General features: G+C 44.7%; 1 protein-coding gene across 3 annotated transcripts in view; it reads right to left on the bottom strand.

Moving 5' to 3' along the window:
• Positions 1–764: 764 nt before the first annotated feature.
• The window catches only part of LOC118777743 (seizure 6-like protein), a 36190-nt gene continuing 24459 nt past the window's right edge, over positions 765–12495 (bottom strand). The window contains exons 8-18 of one of the 3 annotated variants that reach the window (XR_005004975.1): positions 11612–11806; positions 11131–11269; positions 9385–9581; positions 7413–7607; positions 6771–6962; positions 4556–4750; positions 3660–3695; positions 2619–2733; positions 2133–2238; positions 1438–1551; positions 765–1335 (exon numbers count right to left, since the gene is read on the bottom strand). Coding sequence is in view for 2 of the 3 variants with exons in the window: in XM_036528878.1 (XP_036384771.1) it covers positions 1522–1551; positions 2133–2238; positions 2619–2733; positions 3660–3695; positions 4556–4750; positions 6771–6962; positions 7413–7607; positions 9385–9581; positions 11131–11269; positions 11612–11806 (1400 nt within the window). In the remaining variant the exon portion in view is untranslated. Of the gene's footprint in view, positions 1336–1401; positions 1552–2132; positions 2239–2618; positions 2734–3659; positions 3696–4555; positions 4751–6770; positions 6963–7412; positions 7608–9384; positions 9582–11130; positions 11270–11611; positions 11807–12495 lie in introns of those variants that run through there. The other 2 variants (XM_036528878.1, XM_036528879.1) reach the window with 2 other exon arrangements.

The raw sequence follows: 12495 nt of genomic DNA, 5'->3' as shown, positions 1-12495 counted from the left end.
ATAGGTGCTACTAAATAAAATTAAAAAAAAAAAAAACGGATCACGCAAGTGAGTTAATTGGCTTGTATAGGTTATGCGAATGTATTTGCAAGGTATCTGATTCTATACAGGCAACTTGGTGCGCAGGGAAATTGGCCACGGCATTTAGACCAAAGGATACCTTTATCCAATCTTGGGAACAGTGTGACGCCTAAATTGTAATTTGCACTCCGTACACAGTAAGTACCGTAGTCCTCGTGGAAAATAGAACTTCTCCCTTTTTTCGCAAACGACATTTAATGTGTTTTTCAACGTGTACTTTTGTTTTCGGGTCCACACACTGGCTCAGTTCACACCGGCCACTGCGAAAAAGCCCTCTGAAAAAAACCTTGTCACAAGATCTCTTACGCAGACTACAGCTCAGTTCTACTGAAAATTCCCACACTCCGTGTTATTGATATGTTATTCTTCACTTGTCATTCTAGTTTATATAACGTGTAATTGACCACAATGCTGACTGGTATACTTAAAGTGTCTACACAATCCTGCACGGTGTCACAGTCATATTTTAAGACAATAAGTAATATACCACTGTTACTGCTTCCACTCGACGCTACAAGTAACAACAGGGCACGTATATTTTTAAAAAGATTTATTGTTATTTTTATTTCATTTTACCATTTATTTAGGGAAATCGTAACATGTTTCTCTTTTTTAAATGAAAATGTACATTACTCAGCATAAAACATCACATATACATCAAAATAAATACTTCATCTGATTTCCTCTGTTTTCTGTACTTAGTTGCATGGGGGAAAGTCAGATACTACAATATAACCTGTACTAAAACTGTCCAAGTACAAAGCTGTAAAAATGAGAGCAGGCAGGGAGAGGGGGGGGAAACAGACAGATACTCAGCTTCCTCTCTCTGCCTGTGTGTCTACGGCCTTTAGACGCACAGGCATTGCCAGTTCACCCTCCTCTTTTGTGATCCCAGACTCCAGAATCTCTCAGACTCTGGGCAGACTCATGACGCAAGCCGTCGCTTTCCGCGCCTGGCCACTCTCTCTTGCTCCCTGACTCTCTCAGCCTGGAGAATGGGTGGCACCACAGGTGAAAGGACGGTGTCATTAACATCTGTCCCTCTTGCTGTGACTATCGCTACCTGCTTCCCGCACACAGCGCTTCTCTTTTTCGGCCCGTGTCATTCTCCTCTCCGTCTCCTCCCTCTCCACTCCTTTAGCCTCCTGCCCCCTCTTCCCACCCCTCTCAGTAAAGGTGCAAGCGGTTTCTCATTTTCTTCGTCGCTGCAGGTCCGTCTGTCTCTCTGGTCCTCGGGCCCTGCCGTTCCTGCGCCTGGCGGACAGATTCATGGGTGGGGTGGGAGTTAGGGTGGCATTGGGTTGGGGGGGGGGGGGGGGGGGGGTCATCGCAGGGGTTATCTCAGGGGATATTTACATTGATTCCTCTTTCTCAAGAGGTTCGAGTTTGGGGGAGGTTGGGGCTAGATCAGGGGTGTTCCTCTGGGGTTGTGAGTGGTCCTCATATCGACACCTCATATTCCCTTGTGTCCTGGAGCAGAAAATGACCAGAGAGGGGAAAAACACAGAAAGACAGAGGTAGATAGATAGATAGAGAGAAATTATTTCCATTCTGTGGCTTTGCTGTCTACTGGCATACTGCAACTCGCTTTGAACTTTAACTGAGTGTTCTAATGTTAATGTTGAATGTTCTGCATTTCTTATTCAAATGTCTCATCTTGTCTGCCTTTGGACCCATCTGAAGCTGTGTCTATGCCTGGGCCTCTGCTTTCTTTCTGCTAGGATCACCCACCGCTTTGACCACCTGCTTTTTTCCTTCAGCCCTCTTTATAGACCATTCCTTAACAATACTGGAGTGTGGCTGTGTGTGTTTGAGAGTGCTGAGTTTTTAGACATGTACAAGAATGTGATTAACAATGTATTTTGTATGATCTGAGATGTTCTGCATTACTCATTTCATGACCGAGAAGTTATTAGAGGCAGACAGAGATAGACAGAACGAGAAAGAGACAGATGATGATCACAGATAATCCTGATTTTTTGTAATGTGAGTTTCTATACATGACCCAACAATTCTAGCTGTGGAAAGAGTTGAACAGAAAGTGCGCTCACCCCCCCAGTCTCATAAAGGGGGTTGTCGAACTCTGTCTCCACAGTGATCTGGCTGTAAGGATGGGGGTACATCAGAGGTAGGCGCAAGTTGGAATGATAGCGACACCTAGAGAGTGGGGGTGAAAATGCAAAGCTTGAGAAAAACAGGACAGATATAAGTAGAGCTAAAGCTATAGCCTACTGAAAAATCCCATAGACCTTTTAATTCTGTCTTTATTCATTTAGCAAATGCACCTTTCCTAGATGATGTAGGCTTATAAATTATAAATTATAAAATTATAATAATGTCTGACATGCTTCAAAGAGAAGCCAAAGCCTGAAACGCTAAAGCTGGTCCGTTATTTTGAATGAACTGGCAACCTCTTTGAGCAGTGCTGCAATTAAGGCACAAACATTTCACAGACAGGTTCTAAGATGTGTAGTGAGATGTGTAGCTCTAAGTGTGCATTCACCCCAAACTGGAGGGCTCAGTCAAAAGGTACTGACCTTGTGACATAGACATAGGCTCCCCCCAGCAGGACAGACAGCAGCAGCACTAGAATAAAAATGGCCAGAGCCATATTTCCTCCATCCAATGAAGAGTCTGCTGCCGCCTCTGCCACTAGGGGAGAAGGAATGAGCGAGAAGGAGAGAAGAAGGAAGTGAGAGAAAGGAATGGGGGTGAGAGAGAGAGAGAAAGGGAGTGAGAGAAGATTGAATAGAAAAGAAACAATCATGCATTGCATGTTACATCAAACTCTTTTGACACTTTCTTTCATCTCGTCAACTTACAGGGGGAAAAAAATGACTTCAATATATAACAACATCCTATGACTTCAGACAGTGCGAACAGACAGCCAACCAAACAACATATTGTGTTTCATCTTCCAAAGAACCTTATGCCAGCCAGCAACACACCCTCTCACATATACTGTGCTAATCCAGCACCTCAGGCCAGTTCATGTCAGTTCTTTGTTTTCAACTGGCACTGCAGATGGAATAAATTATTTTTTTCACAGCCGTATTTCAGTGTGAGTGGAAATTTCAGTCTGTGGGCTGATGGCAGCTCTTGAAATGACGAGTTAAGTGGGTGGGAGCAGTCACCAAGAATTTGGCGGGAGAGGCAGAAGGGGGGGGAGTAGAGTGGGGGAGGGAGAGGAAGAGGAAGAGAGGGGAGGAGGAGGGAGATAGGGGAGAGGGGGAGAAAAGAATGAGAACAAGACAGACGGATAGAGAGGTGTTTGAAAATGTTAAACTGGGATATGTTACGGGTTAGATTTATAGGGAACTATTTTTTTTTTAGATGAAAAGACAGAAACTAGTTTCATACCTCCTGACTGCTATGATGCAGGACAGAATATGCTTGCATAACAAATGCATAACAAAACTTCAACACAACCACCTATCAGCCAACCAATCGGAGAGACAGATGGACAGTAGTGAGAGACAGATTACAAACACTAACTTAAGCATGCACTTGTATATAAACCAATGTGGCAGAGACTCAGCACCAGAGAAACAGACATACAGACAGACGGGTGGACTCACCCTCTAGAGCATGGTTGCCAAAGCAGTCATGGTTGGCTGCAAAAGAGCACATTTCATCAGTGACCTGCCTCCCACTCTTGTGTGCATTCTCTTGTGCACAAACGAATGTGTCATGCCTTGTGTGAATTGCTCACTTTGTAACAGGGCTCGTTTATTCAACGGTGGCTCTTACCAGCAGCATCTTTTGTCTCCCAAGTGACACATTTTGGTGTTTTAGCTTGGCCAACTGAGCTTCTTTTGCCAAATTTATGTGTGGCATATACTCACAACGCCTGCCAATTTGTGTACTGCATGCATCAATAGAACAAAAACCTGCAGACAATGCGGCCCTCCAGGACCAAGGCTGAGTGGCAGCATCATAAGGGTTTCTCCGTGAGTGGCATCCCGGCATTTGGAAACTCTTGTTTTCTTTAAATCATGACAAGCCAAATCAATGAACAATAGCTTATTTTTATTTTCCCCTCCCCCAACTGTCTTTGTGATTCCACATCTTTTTTGGAGTGATCTTCTCTGCTTTTTTCCTGACTGCCTATTCCCTGCTGTGCTTTTTACATTTAAATTACCTGCTTATCCCTCACCCAAGGCGACTTACATAGTTTATATATCATCCATTTACACAGCTGGATATTTACTTCATCTGCTGTATGCAGCTTTAAGTACCTGCTCCTTACCATCACACCTTAGTTCTATCTCAGGAGAGGGGAATCACCTGAAATTAGAGATTTATCTGTGTCTGTTTATCACATCTATCCCATTGGACGAGGCAATGCTCTTCCTAGTGGGTGGGGCAGAATTCAGAGTAGAGAGAAGCTCCTATTTGAGCAGGTATGACACTTACTCATTAACCCTGCCACTGACCCCCCCCGACTAACATCCCTCCTATCCACAGGCCTCACCCCGACAGAGCGGCAAGGGCCCACTCCAAAAGCTTGGGTTTCCCAGGATGCACTTGATGGCAATCTCTCCGATCAGCTCGTAGCCCTGGTAGCACATAAAGGTGAGAGACTCTCCAGGTAGGTACAGCCTCTTGTACAGGATCTGGTAACCATTCTCGGGCAGGCCTGGGTTCTCACATGAAACCGAGTCTTCAGCTGGCATACGGAGGTGAGAGGCATAAAGGATAAAGGTTTCAGGATGTGATGCTATGACAGACAGTAAGATTTACACACACAGAACCTTTGAGCAGACTATCCAAACCAGATGGACTTACACAATGTACAGAGTTAGGTGGAGGACCAGTGGTATAAGGGAAAAAATTGTTCATAGCAGAACTGAAAATGTTGTCATTATGTAACACTATACTACAGTCAGCGTGCTGTTATCAATGTGCCATGGCAAAGGGGGACAGCATGAAAGCAGCCAAATATTGGCATGCTATAATACTGACTTGTGGATATTCCGCTTCCATGCTTCCAGGCATCCCAGATCAAATTCTCATACTAATTTTACATCTAAACACCATATTCCCTTCTTCTGAATAAAATTACAGAGGAGGTTTGTGCATTGTAAAGGTGTTATGCCTATCAAGCATTTTTAATTCTTTGCATTTTGGTTATTGCACTGACAGCACAGCCTCTGATTTTTTGACAAGCTCTGAAAATCTATAATATTACATGTCACTTCTTACCACAGAGTCAAGTATGTATGCATTTTGAAAAGAAAGGAACTGGTTTCACAGTGGAGAAATGTGGGACAGCATGTGATTTTCAAATGAAAAAGCGATAAAGGGCACTTGATGTCTATCTTCTTGCAACAGCTTAGATTTTTCTTATCTCCAGATAAGCCTTCGAAGCATGTACAGGTGGCTGTCCTGGAATAAGTTATTTATCTTCCGTCCTGACGTGTTAATTCATGCGTTTTTTTAATGCAGTTGATACAGCGTGTTCACTATCTCACTTCCTGTCTACCCTCCTTTCCCAGAATCCACTGTGCAGCTGGTCTCACCACATGTGTCTGTTAGCCAGAGGCTACTGCATTGCTAAAATGCATATGAATTCACATTCTACACAGAAAGACACAAAACAGGTTATTGCAGAAAAGGCAGACAATATCCGCTTCTTAGGTAATATCCACTATAGCCAAGAAACAACACATTCAATTTTAAATTTACTGTGACCTTACCCTTCAATGTGATTTGAATACATTTAAAATTGAATGTGTGATGTAATTTGTAAGCCTTATTTATGGCTTTAGTTCATGTTTTGTCAAAGGAAAGAGCTGCCCTGGTGGCTCTGCAGCAAATTTCTCTCTTTCTCTGAGTACAATCCTGATGAGGCAGAAAACGATTCAGTTCATAGCCAGGAACACACGTGGTAAAGTAGGCGGACTGCGACTCTTATGCAGTAATGCATTCAAAGCATTTGAATTAACACGCGTCTCCTTCATAACAATACTCTCCCATACAAGCAAGAGCTTTTCTGTATGCTACAAGCTGCATACACAACAGAGTTAATAAAAATGTTTTGATTCACGGCATTATCCCAGCCCAAAGTAATGGCAGGACACACCTCTGGTTCCTGTTTGCCCTGCAGTGTCACTGGGCTTGAAACAGAGGAGGCTCCAATTTTCACGTTTTTCTTTCAGCCTTCTTTTACTCTGTATTGCTTGACTGACAATCAGGAATTGCCTATTTTCAATGATGATTTTTACCAGATTACTCTGTGTTCTCTTTGCCAGCACCCTGGACACACTGGTAACAATGTGAAGATGGGCGAAGACATGAAAATGCACTGATTTCCTGAAAGGAGTTTGTTCACTAGTCTTTGTCGTGCCTCTGCCTCATGGTCTGTGTGATCTGCATTTGAAAGAAGACTGACCGCTTTAGGTTATAAGCACTGCCCTTGCAATGACCAAATTGATTTGACTAAATTGAACTTGGTCCCTTCACTCAAATACCGTTACCATGGTGTGAAGAAAAAGAACAACACTGCACGAGATACAATTAAGAGGAAGGGAATTACCTGCTAATGAGGAGGGATAATTACATCTAATTGGCATCCTTGTTAATCAGGGAAAACAAACAGAAACTGGCTGTGAACAAGGATGAGCGTAAAGGAAAGAGCTGGGTCCTCTCGGGTCTGTATGCAGCGCACGCTTCTCTCAGTCACTCACAGACACAGTGAGGCAGGCGGGAGGTCCAGACTGGCGTCCCGGGTTCGCGGCCATAGCAGGTGAGTATGGCGCTGCCCTGCAGGACATAACCGGGATTGCAGCTGTACTGGATGGTGGTCCCCACCAGCAGCTTGGGGTCAGACAGGGATCGGGTGGAGTGCTCGACGTGGCCGGGGTCAGAGCAGTACATAACTGAGAAAGAAAGAGTAGTGACGAAAATGGCGGGAGGGCAGGGGGAGAGGGGAGAGAAAGGGGAGAGAAAAGGAGGGAGAAGAGAGGGAGAGATGGAAGGGGATACGGAAGGGGAAAAAGGAAGGAGATGGAAAAAAGAGGGAGACAGGGGAAGAGATGAAGAGAAAAAAGAGTGAGAGAGGAGGGAGAGAAAAGTAAAGTGGTTATGTTACAGAGGGAGGGCACTGAATCTCGTTCAGCACTGCAGTGCACCACAGTCACGCAGATGAATTATTCTGGGGATGGCAAGTGGGGCGGGGAAGAAGAAATGTCATTTTGTGCAGTTCAGCCATGCGAAATGATACGTCTACTTCACTAATAAGATCTCGGATGTGCCTGTGCACGCACGTGTACGCAAACGCACACAAACCTCCACACGTGCACACATTCCCTGCTTCCCCTCTGACTCACTCTTCTCACAGAAGGGCGGCTGGGTGCTCCAACTGAGGTCCAGCTGGCAGATAAGCGTCTCCCTGCCCACCAGGTCGTACCCCGGGTCGCACTGGTACGTGATGCGGGCCCCTCGGACCAGGGCAGTGTGGGAGGTGGTCTTCCAGCCGTTCTGGATCTCGGGCAGGTCTGAGCAGGAATCGTTCCGGGACACCTCTGGTACCAGGAAGAGAAGCCAGCCGATCAGTCGGGTGGAGTGGAAAGAGTGATTTCATGAAAATTCACAAAAATAAACAGTTTGTCTTCAATTAGCAGTTTGTCTTCACACAGTTATGATGACAAAAAAAAAAAAAACATACCATTCATAGCTTGAAATCATTGAAAACAGAGTTACATAACACTGTCATTAATCAATCAAACACACCTTTGAATGACTTCATAGTCAGCTACTTTGTTTTCAACACAGAATTCACTCATAATGCAGAGATAAAACTTTTAGAGCAAAATGTCCATAAAACCATGGCAAAACAGGAAGATGCTGAGATGGAACTTGTCACTCTGAAAACAGTGTTAAAATGGCTCTCACACATTGCTGAAATGTTGCGTTCATGTTAACTGGTTTCTTTTTCCATGCTCATGAAATCAAATCAAAGATGGTAAAACCTCAAGTTGTATGTGTTTGTGCTGGATTCAGCCAACTGGCATAAAATAAGTAGAATTTGCTGCAATTCAGTTTAATCTGTTGTTTAAGTAAAATACACCTCCACCTACCGGTTCTCAAGCACACAACAAGTTCACACTTTTGGTTAAATTATCAGCACAAGTGGCTTTATGTGTATACATAAAACAGGAGGATCAATTTTCAGCAACATGTCGATATAGCTGACTGCAATTGCCCCCATAGGTTTTCTAATTGTGGACAGAATAATCAATTATTCATATAGTATTGATTGGCCTCATATTAGGTTCCCTCTTGTTCAGACGGGAAATGAATGTGCTATGACTGCAGTCTTGCTAAAGACTGTATTTGCATTACATTCTTCAGCAAGTGGTGTGTGCTCACACATGTATGCAATGAGTACACTGTGTGCACATGGACAACCTGCTTGTTTCTTCCTTGTATGTGTGCGTATGCACATTTGCCCTTGCCTTTGTGAGAGATGTTCTTATCAAGTGCGACTTACACAGGTTACAATTTCTTCCATCTATACAGCTGGATGTGATGGGATATGAGTCTGTATCTGTGTGCGCACATGCCTGTGCGTGTGCATGTATCTGTGTGTCCTCTCATTTATGTTTGTGTGTGTGAGTTTGTGTATACGAGTGTGTTTCGCTATTCAGGAGGATGTATATGTGTGCTTTGTGTTTGTGTGTGTGTGTGTGCGTACGTAAATGATTGGATGTGCATTTGACCGCGTGGCTCTCATGGGAAAGCGAGACAAATGGGAAGTGAGTGAATGAGGACAGATAGAACAGGAGGTAGAGGGGGAGAGGGAGCCAGAAAGAGGTGGAGGGGGATAAGGAGCGGGAAAGGGGAGAAAGGAAAAAAGTCAGATTAGATGAAATACTGGAGAGAAGAATGACAAGGGTCTGCAGAATGACTCTCAGTTTCAACATTACCATCCACAGTTTTTATATTGTTTTAAAGCGTGCAATATCGTCTTCCTGTAGATTTGCCATTCCTCCCTATACCTCTATTTCTTTCTCTCTGTCTCACTCACTCACACACACACTCTGTCTCTCTCTCTCTTCCTCTCTGTCTCACTTCTTCCTATCTACTCTCATTTCTCTTTTGTTGGCTTCTATGTTTCTGTTCTGTTAAAATGTTTTTTCTTAGGAGGGTACCTATATACAGTTTTATTCTATATTAAATTATTATTAGTGGTAGCAGTAGCAGTAGTAGTGGGCTTAGCCATAGTGGTAGTATTCATATTCTAATTGTTATTATTTTTGCTCTCTCGTCCCTCTTTCTCTCCCTCCCTCTATCCCTCACCCATGTAGTTGATGATGAATCCCTCCCCCTTGCCGAAGACCAGTCCAGCTGGGTCGGAGTGGAAGGTGATGGTGAGGTCTGGGGAGGAGGAGGACAGCTTGAAGGGACTGGTGCCCCCGACGTACTGGCCCAGGATGCGGGTGGTGACCTCGTCGCCGTCCAGGATGGTCAGCATGTCACTGTCGCTCAGGTTCAGCCTGATGAGTGAGGAGACCGGGAGGAGGAGAGGAGCATGAGATGGAGGACGCTAGCCGTGAGGGGCTTTGGGTTGGTGAACCCGAGGCTTATTAAAGAAGGAGAGGGTGTAGCGCTAACCCCCTGCCTTGTTCTTTTGTTGCTGACCCACATCGTCTCATCGCTGTGGGTGTGCCATGGCCAATCTGTGACCGGTACATTGGTTTCGGTCTCTCCTATGCAAATGTACAGTGGATTAACGTAGCTCCCGTTCAATTTCACGAGTACCTCCTCAGACCCCGATACCTTCTCAGACCTATACATCTCTGTTCTGTCTCTGTTCTGTGCAGGCTATCAGTGGTCTTCACATATTTGTGTTGCAATGGGGATACACGCATGCGACAGTCAGTCAAAAAATGTCATTGACCAACTTTCCTGTGTCCTCGGTATAGTCTGTAGTCATGTGTCGCTTATCATGTAGAACCAGCATCAGTATTTCAACCCTGAGTTGCAGTGCAGGGAACATCCCCACAGGAGAACAGACATAAACAACAAGAATGAGGAAGAGGCCTAAGCTTCCTGTAAACCCAAGGTGAAGAGAAAAAGACACTTCTTAACTGCAGTTATGGTGGCGATTTGGACATGGACAAATTGATAATCTTAGCTAAGAAGAAACTATACAGAGAACATATCAGAGAAACTATACTGCATCAAACTCATGAAATCCAGTCTCTGGCAAGACATAGAGAACCACCTAACTAGCATTCTTTTGCTAAACTGAAGTTATTTGTCCCATGCTAGTTAGCTAGTTACATTATTACTAAACAATTTATGAAGAGAACTGGAGAAAGTAGCCAGCGTGTGCTGTTTACTACATTTACATTTATTCATTTGGCAGATACTTTTATCCAAAGTGACTTAGTTAGGTCAAGTACAACACAAGCAAAAAAGTCATATAAGGAGTCTACTAGCTACTAGAGGAGAGGTTAGCTATGATAGCATACACTGTAACCCTCCTGGTCTGGAGTTTGTTATTGATGCACAGAGTCCATTTGAATTTATTTGTATGGCATGGCCTGGGCTAAGTGGTCCAGCATTGAAAAATGTCTGGCAACCCTTACTGATTCTACCATTGGAGTGTCTTGACCCACCATCAAGTGTGTGTCCAGCTTTAACCAGTCACGCTGATTTGTATGGGGGTGCGTGAGGGGCTGCCCACCCTGAGAAAAATGACCCCAGTCCTCCCCCACCCATCCCCCACTGTTAGGCAGAATTTCACATGTACATGCTAGCTCAGCAGGGATTTTTGGTTTTGTGCTCTCGCTCTACAAACTTCCCTTTTGAACCACACTCTGGGTTGAGCTTTCATATGCTGTCAATTCCTGACTCCTATGCCCCAATCAAATCATTTCGGTTTGCATAACAAAACAATACAGCTGGTTCAGATCAGCGAGTCTTTGGTAGCACAGGATAGCTCCACCCATTAGGGGGTTCATGAGGCATCACTCTCATGATTGGTATCAACCAGTAAGGCACTGCCTCAGGTCACCAGCAGGGGGCGATGTGACTCACAGCTGTACATCCAGCAGCACGCGCTTGTCCTCCCCGACGTGGATCCTCCAGCTGCAGTCCTCCCCCTCCCCGTACCACTCAGGCCAGTTAGGGGACAGGATCACCCCACTAGGGCCGGACAGGTCCCCCCCACAGAGCGCTGAAGGGGTGATGAGTAAGACACAGAGTGACAAAAATGTTGGGAGGCCATCAGGAGACTGCCGTGGTTATTTTCACAGTTTAGACTCGCTCGAGTTAGGATAGCAGTGTGGAGCTGCGGTTAAGGGTTTAGGCTTGTAACCCAAAGCAGATAACGTGTGAAATGTGGGTTGTGCACATGGTCTTGAATGAGGACATCTGCCAAGGGCCCAAATAACAGGAAATGATGCAGGCATGTGTGGCTTTCTCATGCACGCACACACACACATACTCACACAAACAAACACTTAGAATCAGCGAGGCTGTGAGTGGCACGGTGATGCCCCGAACACTCTGCCGTTACCTTTGCACAGCGGCTCTGTGTCATTCCAGTAAGGGTCTCGGGCGTTGATGCACTCAATGACAGGTGGCCCCTGCTCCAGCGAGTGGCCCGGGTCGCAGCTGAACTGGACCACTGCCCCGACGCCATAGGTGGGGTCTGAGGTGCTGAAGTTCCCATTCTGGAGGTAGGGCTCATAGCAGTGCCCCTTCTCGAATGCTACGGAGCGTGATAGAGAAGGAAACATCACTAAAACCGAGGCACTAAGCCCTGTTTATAAACTGTGGTTGGCATGGCCTGCATATTTCATTGTAGGCAATAACATATTCAATGTTTAAAAGTACAAAATATGTACACTGAACCTTCGCAACACAAACAGCTTTAGAAGTTGGTTAAACTAACAGTGACTTATGAGGAAACAGTATGAAATATTCAAATCAAAATACACTCAAACATGGCAAACATGTCTAAAATATAATGTATACAGACACCATACCCCAGGTTTGCATTAAAAATGTCCACTCAAATACATCATAGGTCCTGTGGGCCAGCAGCAATCATGGCTCATGTGTTCATCTCTCATCTTTTTAAAATGAACAAAGAGATGCTCTTGAATTTGACTGAATTATAAAAGCTCGCAGGCATTTGTTATCTGCTCCAGCCATGACTGACAGATTACAAGAACTAAAAGGATTCCCAATCTACACTGCAGTTTTTTTTCCTATGGAGATGAGCCTTCATGTCTCAATACTGTTGTGATCCATCTCTCCTTCCTCAGTCTAACAAAAGACTGACATTTTTCTCCGTGACTGTATGCCTGAAATGTTGCACAGATAAACATCAGCAGTGATAATGCCAGGCAGCCAACTGATCATTGACTTTCAGCTGAGAGCCACAATGAATGAAGA

Source organism: Megalops cyprinoides, chromosome 5 (genome assembly GCF_013368585.1).
Source record: "Megalops cyprinoides isolate fMegCyp1 chromosome 5, fMegCyp1.pri, whole genome shotgun sequence".
In the NCBI taxonomy this organism is placed as follows: Eukaryota; Metazoa; Chordata; class Actinopteri; order Elopiformes; family Megalopidae; genus Megalops; species Megalops cyprinoides.
Note: the sequence above shows the minus strand (reverse complement) of the source record. Positions and strands in the feature narration are given on the sequence as shown.